The following is a 14,863-nucleotide window of genomic DNA, read 5'->3' as shown; positions in this document are numbered from 1 at the left end:
CAACCTAATAAGGAAGATTGTCATTATTCCTGCAACCCCCTTTTAAGTTTTCTTGTCCCTTACTAAAAGCATCTATTATTACTACCCTTACTTTGAAATGGAGTTTCCACATGTGGTTATTTTACGTTAGTTACATTTTGGGTGGTTACTTCCTGGCATCTTTTAATCACATCAGTGAGCTGTCTTATAATTAATGCTCAACAGAGGTTATTCCAGAGAGTGTTCATACAAACAGTAGTTCTCCTTTTTACCCAAACCTCTGTTTCCACCTAATAGAAATAAACTGTCAGACTCTCAGGGCCTTGGTCAGTTTCATGTAACTTCGAATTCATAGCAGTTTTCTAATATTTAGCTTAAAATCTCTCTCTCTGTGTTCTACTTTAAGAATACCAAAGGAACAATGATCAAGTACCTATTATTTGCTAGATCTAAACTAGAATCAATAACAAAAGATTTGAATTATGCTCAGATATGCCATTTCAGAAGTCAAAGAAAAGGAAAATACATTTTGAAAAATTCTATCAAAAACCATTTAAGAGCTAGACATGGTGGCACACACCTGTAATCCCAGTGACTCGTAACTTAGGCTGAGGCAGGAGCGCAAGTTCAAGGCCAGCCTCGGCAATTTAGCAAGACCCTGTCTCAAAATAAAATATTAAAAAAGGACTGGAGATACGTCTCAATGGTAAAGTGCCTCTGGGCTCAATCCCTAGTACTGTGGGGTAAGGGACTATTAAAGTGGACAAAATTTTAATAAAGATATTATAAAATGAAAAATGAAAGGTTGTGTTCAGGTACTGAGGTATAGTCACAATCAGAATGTTAATTACTCTATATCTGTTTTTAACATGCATTATTATTCTATCTCTTATTTTCAAAGTTATGTATGTTGGGGGAAGAGGTTGTGAAATCCTGTGTATTCTGATTTGGAATCAGTGGAATAGAGCCCAAAGGGACTTTAGTGATTGTTTGATCCAAGTCACTCCTTTAACAGATAAGAATACTAAGACCTGGGGAGGTAACTTGTGCAAATTAGTAGCCAGATTGAAATTAGATTCCATTGTGTGTCCTTCAGCTATGCTGTATACCTTTTACTATGTCGCACTTAGTCCCTATTACTGAACTCCATGTTAACTTCATAAAGAAAATGGGGAAACAGATCGGTATATACATGGGAGCAGGTGTGTTTAAACTCTATACTTTGATATGTGAAGAGTTGCTCAAATTCTGCCACAGTGCCATGTGGGTTGCTTCCTTCTTTTTAGCAACTGCATTTGTTGTTGCCAGTTTGATTTCTAAATATAAACAGTTTATATGTAGAAGTGAAGACTTTGATACATGACTTTTTATAAATTCAAAGCAAAAAAAGTGAAGGTAAGCCCTAGAGAGATTAAGTGCTTTACCTTGAAGGAAGTATAAGTGATTTTTTTCAAGTGTTGAGTAGTGTATGAATGCTGTTTTTATAGTACAGATATTTTCTTTTTTAAATTTTTTTCAGTTACAGATGGACACAATACTTTTATTTTGTTTATTCATTTATTTTTATGTGCTTCTGAGGATGGAACCCAGTGCCTCACATGTGCTAGGCAAGTACTCTACCACTGAGCTACATCTCCAGCCCCAGATATTTTCATTGATATATTTTTATTTTTTTTATTTTTTTAAATTTTCTTATTTTTTTAAGTTATTGATGAACCTTTATTTTACTTATTTATTTATATGCGGTGCTGAGAATCGAACCCAGTACCTCACACATGCTAGGCAAGTGCTCTACCACTGAACCACAACCCCAGCCCAATAGATTTTTAAATGTAATAATTGGTGTTTTAAGAATATTTGACTCTAAGAGCTTGGATATGTATCGCTCAGTAGTGGAGCTCTTGCTTCTCATATATGAGGCCCCAGGTTCATTCCCAGCACTGACAAAAAAATATATATATATATATATATTATATATGTAAATATATATATATATATATACACATACACACACACACACACACACATATTTGACTCTAGAAACATATTGCATTAAAACTAAAGATAGCCAGGTGTGGTGACACACACCTGTAATCCCAGCAACTCAGGAGGCTGAGGCAGGAAGATCAAAAGTTCAAAGTCTGCCTCGGCAACTTAGCAAGACACTGTCTCTAAATAAAATATAAAAAGGGCAGGGGATGTGGCTCAGTGGTTCAGTGCCTCTGGGTTCAATCCCCAGTATCAAAAAAAAAAAAAAAAAACTAAAGATAGAATTTCATCAGCCTTTGGGCTTGGGATATAGTTCAGTGGTAAAGTGCTTGTCTAGCCTGCAAGAGGCCCTAGGTTCAATCTCCAGCACTGCAAAAAATAAATAAATAAAATAATTCATCAACATTCAAAGTATTGGCGAAAGGATTTCATATAGCATATTTAATATTTAAATAATTGACAAATGTTGGCTAATACAATTATGCTTAGAAAAAAATCTAAAATGTGTACCACGGCCTAGAAGAATTTACATAATCCTGCTTCCTAAGCTGATCTCTCGATTTCCCTCTTACCCACTCTTTTTAAGGCATACTGAATCTCTGCAGTTCCCCAAATACACCAGATGACCGGACGTACTTTTTCTTTTCTTTTCTTTTTTTTTTTTTTCTTTTTTTTAATTGGTCAATGGACCTTTATTTGAGTATTTACTTTTATTTACATGCAGTGCTGAGAATCAAACACAGTGCCTCATGCATGCTAGGCAAGCACTCTACCACTGTGCTACAACCCCAGAGCTCTCTTCCCCCAGATATTCACATGATTTGCTCCTTTACCTCCTGCAAGTCTGTATTCAAATATAACCTCATGACAGTAGTCTTCCTTGATCATTCTGTCTAAATGCATACACACACCCTCACCAATGTCACTTTAACCCAAGCTTACTTGCTGACACCAATACTATCTAGGAATTGACCCCAGAACCTCGAACATACTTTGGCAAGTGCTCTACTACTGAGCTACATCCCAGCCCTATTATTTACATTTTGAGTTTCCTAATTGTTTGTTGCATAGCTGTGGGTGGGGGGCAATAATGTGCATTGTAACATGTTTAGCAGTATTTCTAGCCTCTGTCCACTGGATGCCAGGTTGTGGCAATCAAAAATATCTCCAGCCCAGCATGGGCTGTGGTTGTACACCTGTAATCCCACAACTGGGGTAGCTAAAGTAGGTGGATTGCAAGTTCGAGCCCAGCCTGGACAGCATGGTCTCAAAATTGGTGTTTTAAGAACCAATGTCTCAAAATAAACATAAAAAGTACTGAGGTATACCTCAGTGGTAGAGCACCCCTGGATTCAATCTCAGTACTACAAAAAAAAATCTCTGGATACTTCTGAATGTCTCCTAAGGGCCAAAATAATAGCCCCTGGTCTAACCCCTGATAGCCTGCTTTATTTCATTTTATAGCACTTATATTGGTGTATTACTATATGTAGTATTTTATAGTCCTATCACCAGCTAAATGTTGTTTATTAATTGTCATTAGAATGTGAGCTCATTGAGTGCAAGATTTTCTTTTGTTGACAGTGGTATCCTCAGTCTCAAAACAGTACCTAGTAATGTATTACCTATTCACAGTACATTTCCTCAATTGGTGGTGTGGTCATCTTGTATCATTTCTCTATTCAAGTTATTTCTATTACAATTTAACTTATATATTTGATACCGCAGGTAAAAGTCAAAATTTATTCACTAAAAAATATACTCAAGTGATTATAACCCTTAGGACATTAGCCCTCTTTTTCTTTTTCTTCTTTTTCTTCTTCATTGTTGAGGATGGAACCCAGTGCCCGGTGCATGCTAGGCAAGTGCTCTACCACCTGAACTTCATCTGCAGTCCAACCCTCTTTTTCAATAAACCAACTTTTGATCATTGTCCATGTTTTTTTTCCTCCTTTTTAACAGTTTCAGAAAAAGAATCATTCAGTGAGCACTTCAATACATATTCTGTTAAAACTGCAGTAGCACAAAAATAAAAAGTTTATTTATCAAATCATATTGAACATTTGCTTTACTCAGTACTTCATTTATTTGTATGAATTCTGTCTTGGAGTAATGTATGTTTACATTAACTCTTGAAAAATTGACCCTGAAGGTATTTGCTTCATTTCAGGTGTGCTTTAAAATAGAATCAGTGCTGCCAGGTGCAGTGACACACACTTGTAATCCCAGTGGTTTGGGAGACTAATGCAGGAGTTTCCCTTGGTTTAATCACAGGTACCAAAAAAAAAAAAAAAAAAAAAAAAGAGAGAGAGAGAATCAGCGCTAATCCATAAAACTATTTTTAAACTAATGAAAAAATAGGAATGTAAAAGTCCTAAATAGTTATAGTAGAAATTGTTTTATAACATCACAATGTTTTGTTGGTGTAAAATATATTGTTTTTTTAAAGTCCTCTTAGCTTTATGATTCAATAATAGTATTATTAACCAACCATGCTTTCTTAAAATTAGGGGTACTTTTTTTAAGTAGAACTTCTCATATACTTTAAAATACAAGATACATGATGTAAAACCTTGCTCTTTCTGTTAAATTTGCTTCTGTCTTTCAAACAGCAAACATCCTTAGGTTACAAGCAATTAGAAAATATGGTAGTTACACAAGCTTATGAACTGAGCCAAAAAGTGAAAAATAGTTTATTCTCCTAATTTTTTTTTTTTTTTTTTTTTTTTTTTGCTTGCCCGTCCCTTTCACACAGATCTCAACAGCAATGGATTCATTTGTGACTATGAACTTCACGAGCTTTTCAAGGAAGCTAATATGCCATTGCCAGGATATAAAGTGAGAGAAATTATTCAAAAACTCATGCTGGATGGTGACAGGAATAAAGATGGGAAGATAAGTTTTGATGAATTTGTTTATGTAAGTATGTGAAAATCCACAATTATTAAAAGTAATGATTGTTACTTTGTCTAGTGGGATCTTAAAAGTCCTATTAAGTTGCTTAATATATCATGTGGTAGTCTTACAACTAATAACATTTCTGTCATCCTGCCCTCTAAATTCAGTTAGTTCTTTCAGCAACCAGAATCTCTTAACAAAAGAATTGAGAAGAACACTGACAAAAACCAAGATACAACATAATGCTCAATGTGGAATGTGAACAGTCTTCATTGGAGCATCATTACAGGGCATCTTTCGAGGTGCTAAATGACATCCTTGAAGTGTTCTTTCTCTCTCCTGTGGTGAACAGTGTGCTCCACAATTTTAATGATACACCCTGACTCACAGCCTTGGAAGCTTCCTGAGTTGAACTTCCTGATTAAAAAGATGTTTTCAACTCCTATGGTAGTGGTATTTAACTGTACCATTTTCTCTAGGGCGATCATTTTGATAATTAAAAGTTAGAAGCATATCTTTTTAGTCATTGGAAGAGACATGTAAAATTTTTGTTTTCTTCTCTAGTATCATCATATGCCCCTCAAAGTTAGGGGTTGATCTCATGATTCTCCGCATCCAACTCTAAGCACTTAGGTTGGTGTTCACTCACCAGGGCTTATAGAGTCTCTGTATGATTCTTTATTGAAGCCAGACTCTTTTAGCTTCTAACAATAGGGATTTAGATTTTCTAGACTTATGCCATTTTCAGTCTAGATTTATTGAAGAATTATTTGAGATATACCTTAAAGAATAGCTATTACTTCTTGTTTCAATTAAGAATACCCTTAAGATTTTATGGATTTATTTATTTTTAAAGGCTGAGTTTGACTACATCTTATTAGGCATTCCTTTCAATATACTGCAAACTAGTTGTTAATGCTTAATATTTGTCACAAATTTCTTGGCACTTCTATCTTCCTTTTCCACGGTTCATTTTTGCCCCAAGACAGCTGAAATGACAAACTTCCATCAGTTACCATTGCTCACTATGGCAAGTGAAATTCTGATGTTTTCTCTCTGATTAGAATTAACTCCAGAGGTCAAAGAGCAAATTGACAAAGTAATGACCCTACTCTGCTGTCTGCATTTTGTGGGGATATTGCTGCTTTTAAAATGTGGACTCATGTTAAAATTATAATGATATAGTTCTTGCCATTTTTCTTTTGAAATACTGATTCCCTCCCACCATTTTTATCTCCAGTTATGGCCAAAGCCTTTGTTTTGAATTCTATGTCCAATAGTAAGTTGCAATTGATTTGCAATTTGAGCACTTGCATGCCTTCTGTATAACTTGCTCTCCTTGTAACTGCATGTTTAATTGTGAATTTAAGGCACCTCAGAGCAGTGATTAACTATGGTTAGTTATTTTGGACACAATTTACAGCTCAGAAGTTTTTAATCTACTAAGAACAGGCCTAAATCATTACGATTTGTATTATGCTTGTGATGTTAAGGATAAAATTATGAAAGCTTCTATGAGAAAAAAATTATCTTGGGAAAATTTTTAAATCTGTGGTTTTTGAAACATTACAGTTTCAATATGATTTTTAGTGACTTTTAAGTGATGAAGTAAGATTACAGTGGTATATTTTTAAAAAGGTAAAGGACAGGCATAATAATTTTGGTAACACCTGGGATTTTTTAAAAAAACAAAATAGTAATGAAAACATTTTAGTTTAAAATTGTTTTCAAATTCAAAGGAACTGAGATGTTTATACTCCTTCATTCTTCAAATTTGAGCAAACATTGCTTCCTGAAAAAGGAAGTGACTTGACCAGCATTATCCAGAGAACTAGTGGCTTTTTCAAACATCTCCCTGCTATTCAAGAAACTTGAAATATGAAGGGCAGTAAAGTTAACTGCCTGAAGTTTCGGAATGGTCCTACCATGACTGTATTGAAAGATGAGCATTGAACCAAATGTCTGTCTACTCCCATCTGCTATGTCATCGATGAAACATCTTACAAATTGTCAAACAAAACACGAGTAAAGCTTAGTTATCCAAGAAACAGGGAGTAGGTTATTCCTGTCAGGTATTAGTTTAAGGAAAAAGAAATAAACATGTTCTTGCATGTTAGGATTTTGTTTTTTGATTTGAATTGCAGCTACAAGGGTGTTAATTTTAAACCAGGTTACAAACAAAATCAGTTTATATTTTGGAAAAGAATATATATTCAGTGGAAAAAGACTCCCTAAATTATATGTAAATTTTAAATGAGAAAATTAAATTTAATAATCTGCTTTTGTTTCTTCTGAGCATTTCAAAACTAAATTACTAGGACTTGGGTTGTGGTAGAGCACTGGCCTAGCACATGCGAGGCTCTGGGTTCAATCCTCAGCACCACATTAAAAAAAAAATTTACTGGGGTTTTATACTTAGAACATAATAGAACTTTTTTTTCCTTTAATTGTGAAAGGCTGGTATGGCAATAATTTTTCTGAGCAGAGATGACTGTGTTAAATTCTCATTTTCACAATGACACACTTGCTCTTGCATAATGACAATAAGTTGTTCACCTTTTTGAGAACCTTTACTAATAGTATGGACCTCACAGGATTAAATAACTTAATATTAGTAAAGTGCTACATAGTTGTTGAGTTCGTTGTTTCTATTTTATTTATTCATTTATTTATTTATTTAGAGACAGTGTCTCACTATGTTATCCAAACTGGCCCAAACTCATGGGCTCAGGCAATCCTCCTGCCTCAGCTTCCCAGATAGCTGGGACTACAGGCCTATGCCACCATGCCTTGCTATTATTATGTTGTTGTTTGTTTTTTAAGAAAAAAACAGTATTCTTTTCCAAGTGCAGAGTCTAAAACAAATTAAAAAAATAAATTCGAACCTGCTGCTTTGGAAACAAGCCCCAAACAGTGGAAGCTAGTCGATAGTCAATTTTGTTTTTTATGTTGTTGTTTTGTCTTCTTTTTTTTTGGCAATATTTTCTGAAATCTTTCCTTCTTAAGTCATATGCCCCTGGACTGTTTTGGTTTGGCCACTAAGCCTGTGCCAGGTTAACTTTGGGGTCAAAAGAAGTTACCTGGTTGTTTAGGGTCTTTGAGAGGAAGGTGATGAAACTTATGTAGAATATTTGTTTCTTATTCCTTTTATAAGAGTCTTAAAAAAGATGTATAGAATGAGAGTAGATACTGCTGCTTGAGCAGAATACACCAGGAGTTTGTTTACAGATGATAAAGCAGGTCCTTCCTCATGGAGGGAAAACAGCACAAAACAGTGAACTCATTAGGATCACAATGGCAGCTTTGAAAAGATTCATTGAGAACACTCTAGCACAGTGGTCAGCCTTGTGCTATCTCTGATTTCTGAGATTTTTGTTAAGCCAAAGCTTGTACTCAAATAATTTTATCATCATTCCACACTCTTTACTAAAGTAGAAAGGAAATGCAAATTCTCATGTAGTGAGTCAATTTAAGGAATAAAGAGATTTTCAGTTCTCTTACCATTTAAAAAAACTTTTAATATAAGAAACAGAAATACTATAAAATTGAAAATTAGAAGTTAACTGAAATAGTTTATTTAAAAATGTTTGGGGGCTGGGGCTATAGCTCAGTTAGTAGAGTGCTTGCAAGGCAAGCACGAGGCCCTGGGTTCAATCCCCAGCACCACAAAATAAATGAATGAATGAATAAATAAAAATACTTGAAAAGTAGGGTATAGACCCCTGGTAGAACACTTACTTAGCATGCCTGAGACCCTGGGTTCAAGAAGCGGGGGTAAGGCAGGCAGGCAGGTAGGGTAAAAAAGGAAGAAAAGTGAAGGTCATGTAACTTTTATAAAACAATTGAAAATTGACAACTTTCATTACAATTTTGCATGTCATTCCCAATCATCAGGAGTTTTACTAGAGCTGTGAAAGTAATAGCATTAGGACATTGTACAATAGAGACATTCTTTTTTTGTTTGTTCTCATTTGAATTATTCTACTTTTCATGACATATAGAAATTTGGATTTATCTTTCAGCTGAAATTGCATTCATTGAAACAACCCCACCCATAATAAGAAAAGCAATTTTTTATATCTCACTATGAGACAATAACATTTTTTTGTCATGGCAGTGAGTGATTTGTAGTATGTCAGATATGAGGAAATACACACCAGTCAGATTTTAACTTACTCAACAATGTTTCACTAAACAAAGTACAGTTCAGAATGAGGTAGACTAGTAAATAATTGTCTTTTCCCTGACCAGGTACATTCTTATCAAAGAGAAAACAGTGGAATCAAACTGTACTGCAGTTAAAACTTTTATTGTAAAATATTTGGAAGTAGAAGATTTAAAAAAATGAAATTAAAATTGACCTGGTGTGGTGGTGCATGCCTATAATCCCAGTGACTTGGGAAACTGAGGCAGGAGGATCACTAATTCAAAGCCAGCCTCAAAAACTTAATGGAGCCCTAAACAACTTAGAGTGGCCCTGTCTCAAAATAAAAAAGAACTGGGAATGTAGCTCAGTGGTCAACCACCCTAGGTTCTTTCCCCAGTACCAAAAAACAAAAACAAAACAAAACCTGGACTAATCAGATTATGAATAAAAATTTTAATAATTTCAAATTACCTAGAGTGCATGATTCAAGTACCACATTATTGATACTTAGCACAAGAGTCAGTATAATGGCCGTTTTACTGATTGTATACAATATTTACAGTAGCTAATATATATATACGTATATAAACATAGACACATACACATATCCATTCTAAAATACCACCTCTAAAATTATAGGCGTAGCACAAAATTGCAGCTATGGGAATTGAGTAAGCTTGATTTCTGTCAAGCTTATTGCTTGTTAACTGTTTTTCTGAATAAAATTATGTCTATAGAGCCAACGAAAGTCAGAATTCAAGGGGGTAAGATGACTTTGTAAATAGGGCTACTGGCAAACATACAGCAACTTTTCTACCAATTTTGAAAAGTCACTTTCCTTAGGTGGAATAATTACAAAAAGGGGCATCCTGGAAAGACAACCTCTTAAATGGGGGTTTTAAACAGCATTTTAAATTTGTAATTTAATTTTTAATTTTAATTTTATTTGTGCTACCTGGGATCAAGATACCCAGAGCCTTACATGCTAAACCCTTGTGCTACCACTGAGCTATATCCCCAGCCCCACTAAGCATTTTTTAAAATTATATAAAGTTACTACATCTTGTTCCTCTTACTGGCAGTGACCTAAAACAAACTTGGGGTTAGGCAAATTCCAGTATTTTGGAAATATATGAACCTTTAGAATGTCTATTCATTCAACCAAGTGGTTACACCAAGATGTAAAATTTGCTTTATTGAAACCTGCTTTTGTACAATTAGAATGTATAAACTTCATTGGTCAAGTTCTGACTGAGGAAAAGCTAGACTCATAAATACCCAAACAAGACAATCACTGAAAAGTCTCTATGTCTATTCTCGATAGTCATCTATTACTGCCAACTTAAATGTTTTTCCCCTTATTATTTTGTAACTTTTGGTTGAATGAACTCTTACTGAGCTCCTCATTATGCCACAAATTTTTATTTTGGTGAGTCATAAATTTTATCTTAGCCAGTGTGGTGGCACACACTGCCATCCCAGAGATTTGGAAGGCTGAGGCAGGAGAATCGCAAGTTCAAGGACAGCCTGGACAACTTAGTAAGACCCTATCTCAAAATAAAAAATAGGACTAGGGATGTGAGTAACTCAGTGGCAGAGTGTCCCTGGGTTTAATTCCCAGTACCAAAAATAAATAAATAATAAACTTTTACCTTTCTTTGCACTAAAGATTGTAGTGAAAGAAGGGGGAATCTGGGGCTGGGGAGATAGCTCAGTCTGTAGAGTGCTTGCCTTGTAAGCACAAGGCCCTAGGTTCGATCCCCAGCACCCAAAAAAAAAAAAAAAAAGAAGAGGGAATCCTTCAGTTTTTTCTGACCAAGAAAAGAATAATCATCCTTCTTCATAGAAAATTAACAGATTTACCTGTGCCTTTGAACCACTCTAGGTTTTGGCTTCAAGTGTATTCGATGCATGTAGCACTTAGTGTTTTTGACAATTGTGTGCAATTGGCTTTGGTGCTTCATCTTTAGTAGTAGTAGTAGTCTTGTACTTAGTTAGTCTTGCAAAAACTCAAATCCAGTTTTCTTTTTAACACTCATCACCTACGGAAAATACTGTGTGTGATCAAAATATAAAAGAAGATAAATGTGCTTCTTGTTGTTCCTTATTTGAAATTCATGTGGATGAACAAAATTATTTTAATCAATAGATTTTCCAAGAGGTAAAAAGCAGTGATATTGCTAAAACCTTCCGCAAAGCAATCAACAGGAAAGAAGGGATTTGTGCTCTGGGAGGAACTTCAGAGTTGTCCAGCGAAGGAACACAACATTCTTACTCAGGTACTAGTTTCATGTGTGTTGGGTTAACACAATGAACTAAGTAGGAAAGATGCTATCATGTAAAGAAGGGGCTCTGGAAAACATATTCTCCTAATTTAAAATTCAATTTGGTGACATGTTTTTGGGCTTGGGACTGATAGTTGTCATGAAGTCATGTTTATTGTATGGCTTTGTTAGCTCACAAGAGACATGATACAATCCATGCAATGATAGGCTTTATTACAGTGGGATTCTACAGTGATATAAATGTGATTTCTTAAAAAGATTTTTGTAACTAATTTCTCTAAGGGCCAATTAACCTCCTCTATTCTTTTAGTTGATATTGTGATTCCTAATAGCCACTGTGTTGAGTCCAGGTATCTGACTTTCCAAAGAGAATAACCACATGTTTGTGAGACACTAATTTTTAGCTCTACCATATGACTATTTTAGACTTTGGAGTCAAAAAATGAACTAATTTCTTGTCATTTAACTTAATTTTAGAGGAAGAAAAATACGCTTTTGTTAACTGGATAAACAAAGCTTTGGAAAATGATCCTGATTGCAGACATGTTATACCAATGAATCCAAACACTGATGACCTATTCAAAGCTGTTGGTGACGGAATTGTGCTTTGGTAAGATATTTAACTTGTTTTATATTCAGATTTCAAAAACTAGCTTTTCACATCATTGATATATTTGTTTCTAAATGCTCAACGCCTTTACCTCAGGAAATAAGAAAAAGGGGAAATTATCCTGGTTCCACTATTTTTATTTCATCTCTACGTAAACCTACAACTTAGTCATAGATCGGATACCTCTTTATAGAGCAAAACTCTCAGCTTCCAGTTTCTTCTCATCACTGAGCAAGCAGTACACTACGGTTTTGTTAAACTTAAGTATGTCAGTATCTATTTATTCTGAGATACCATTGCTTCCAAAGGGCGGGTGGCGAGGCTACTCTTCAATGACCTATTTCTGAAAAATGCTTTTTTCACTGCAGCTGCCCTCAAGCCTACATTATCTTGGCAGAAATGACAAAAAATCATTAGCACTGTTCATTGCTGCCCCTATTTACAGAGGTGGTTGTAGCACAGTGGTTAATCCACCTGAGCTCATATTCAGGCCCTTGTCATTCAGAAGCTGTGTACCTGGGGTCCAGACAGTCAAGCCTGTTATAATCTCCATATTATTATACAGACTGAGCATCCCTAATCCAAAACTCTGAAATCCAAAACTGCTTCAAAATCCAAAATTCTTTGAGTGTAGACGTGATGCCACAAATGGAAAATTTCACACCTAACCTCATGTGATGGATCACCATCAAAATACAGATGCACTAGAAATATTGTGTGAAATTACTTTTAGGGCTTTGTGTATAAGGTGAATATAGGACATAAATAAATCCTGTGTTTAGACCTCAATCCCATCCCCAGGATATCTCATTAGGTTTATGCACATATTCCCAAATCTGAAAAGATCCAACATCAAAAACAGTTCTGGTTTAAGCATTTTGAATAAGGGGCACTTAACTGGTACTTAGCTCACAGGGCTGTTGTGAGCATTAATTAAATTGCTACATATGTAGTGCTTAGTATCATGCAAAACATATATTTCAAATGACAGTATATAATAGGTAAATTTCTCTTTGTAAAAAGGTCATTTTGGTTGTTTGAGAAGGTGATTTAAAAGCATAAGATTAAAAAAGATTTTTAAAAAAAGATTAAAAAATTTAGAAAAATTTTTAAATAAAATAAAATAAATTTTTAAAAAGATAAATTTAAAAAAGGAAGGAAGATATGCCCATTTGGTTCATCTTTAGATACTAAAGAAATTCCTCCATGAATTTTAATAGAGATAAAAAGAACTATTTATTTAACAGTTAAATTTTACATGGAAAGAAGCATGGTTTTCCCAGTGCAGAATAAAATTTATTAGGGCAATATTATGAACAACAGAAATGTTGGTGTAACTCTAAATTTTACCAAATGAGAAGATCCTCCCTAACATAGCATGAATTGTAGCTTAACTAAAATAACCTTCCTTTCTCTCGCCACGGTATTGCCAGCCCCAAATACAGTGTCTGGCTCATCATCGAGGCACTCAGTAAACATTTGGTGAATGACAGAATTTCAAGCTCAACTGCTTTTGCTGCTTTGTGGATAAATGGTGGTTTTTAAATAGTGAACTATATAATATAGAAGAGATCCATTTTCAGTGTTGGATTTTATCTGTCATTAACAGTTATTCAACTGGGCACAGTGGCACATGCCTATAATCCTAGCAACTTGGGAGGCTGAGGCAGGAGGATGGCAAGTTTGAGGCCAGTGTGGGCCATTTAGTGAGATCCTGTTTCAAAATAAACTAAAAAGGGCTGGAGATGTAGCTCAGTGGTAGAGTGCTCCTAGTTAAATCCCTAGTATCCCCCCCAAAAATGTTATTCAATAATATTTTTTTCAATATTCAGGTCATTCATCCTTAGAATGTGAAGAATACAAAAAAGTTAAAACTGAGGAAAAAAATCTCCTACTCAAAGTTTGAACTACTATGAATATTTTTATTGATCTTCAGGGTTTTTGTTTGTTTTGGAGAGGGTGTTTGTTAGCAGCATGTGTGCTAGGCAAGGGCTGTACCAGTAAGCCACACCCCCAGCCAAGGTCTTTTTTTTTCTTAATTTGCATTTTTTGTATTGCATCTTTTGTGATCAACATGATAAAAGCCATCTGTTGCATTTGGTTTTTTATATTATGTAAAAGGCATGTTATGATGAGCCTTAAATTATTTGTGAATATACAGGCCCTTTAACTCAACTCTTTTTTTATCCCCATTTTCTTTTCAGTAAAATGATCAACCTTTCAGTGCCCGATACAATTGATGAAAGAGCAATCAACAAGAAGAAACTTACACCCTTCATCATTCAGGTATGCATTTTTCTCCCCTCTTCCATGAAATGACTGAGTCAGAATTTGTTCTACAGATAAATAGGCTCTGTACTCCCTATGCTCTCATTTAGTCCCCACAACTCTGAGTTTGGCATTATTATGCAAATTTACAAAGTGGCCTGGGAATCAGATTTGCAAGCTTGCTTGAGGTTAATGTTGGAACTGAGGGTTAAGTCCCTGTCTAACTCCATAGCCCTATGATTTTTTCATAATTTGTTCAAATGTTGCAGAAATAAGTAAAAATATCTGAACTCTTAATTAAATGACATGCTTAAGGAATGGAGCATTTTTCTTTTCCATCGATTAAATACTGGACTATTAGGTAGCAAAATTCCTTCAGGTAAGAGCACCCCTTGGGATGTGGAGATTGATGACTTCTAGAATTTGGATGTATGCCATACAATTGGACTCTCATTAAGGCGCTTTTAAAAATACAACACTTTGCTCACATGGACGTTTACCTTGGTTATACAGCCTTTCCCTTTAATGTCAGCATAATTCAAAAGAACCAAATAAAAATACCATGTTAAATTCCCATGGGAATCTGAAAAAGATAATAGCAATAAGGCAGGGCTCTGATTTAACTGTGCTTTTTAATTCTGAAGTCTGGGTGAAGTTAATGCAGGTTATTAATTTCTTCATTGAGTG

The 14,863-nt window shown here is 34.9% G+C and overlaps 3 protein-coding genes across 5 annotated transcripts in view; all 3 read left to right on the top strand.

The window, feature by feature from the left end:
* LOC306651732 (uncharacterized protein) overlaps positions 1–14,863 on the top strand; it is a 484,650-nt gene that overhangs the window by 243,816 nt on the left and 225,971 nt on the right. The window lies entirely within an intron of this gene.
* LOC306651731 (uncharacterized protein) overlaps positions 1–14,863 on the top strand; it is a 215,726-nt gene that overhangs the window by 47,788 nt on the left and 153,075 nt on the right. The window lies entirely within an intron of this gene.
* Positions 1–14,863, top strand: part of PLS3 (plastin 3) — an 81,118-nt gene that overhangs the window by 48,827 nt on the left and 17,428 nt on the right. For all 3 annotated transcript variants that reach the window (XM_079124475.1, XM_079124477.1, XM_079124476.1), the window contains exons 3-6: positions 4,724–4,887; positions 11,163–11,292; positions 11,776–11,908; positions 14,113–14,194. In XM_079124475.1, coding sequence (XP_078980601.1) covers positions 4,724–4,887; positions 11,163–11,292; positions 11,776–11,908; positions 14,113–14,194 — 509 coding nt within the window. The remainder of the gene's footprint in view (positions 1–4,723; positions 4,888–11,162; positions 11,293–11,775; positions 11,909–14,112; positions 14,195–14,863) is intronic.

This window comes from Sciurus vulgaris (assembly GCF_902686455.1).
Source record: "Sciurus vulgaris genome assembly, chromosome: X".
NCBI classification, from domain to species: Eukaryota; Metazoa; Chordata; class Mammalia; order Rodentia; family Sciuridae; genus Sciurus; species Sciurus vulgaris.
The sequence above is the reverse complement of the archived record's forward strand: the minus strand, read 5'-3'. Positions and strand labels throughout refer to the sequence as shown.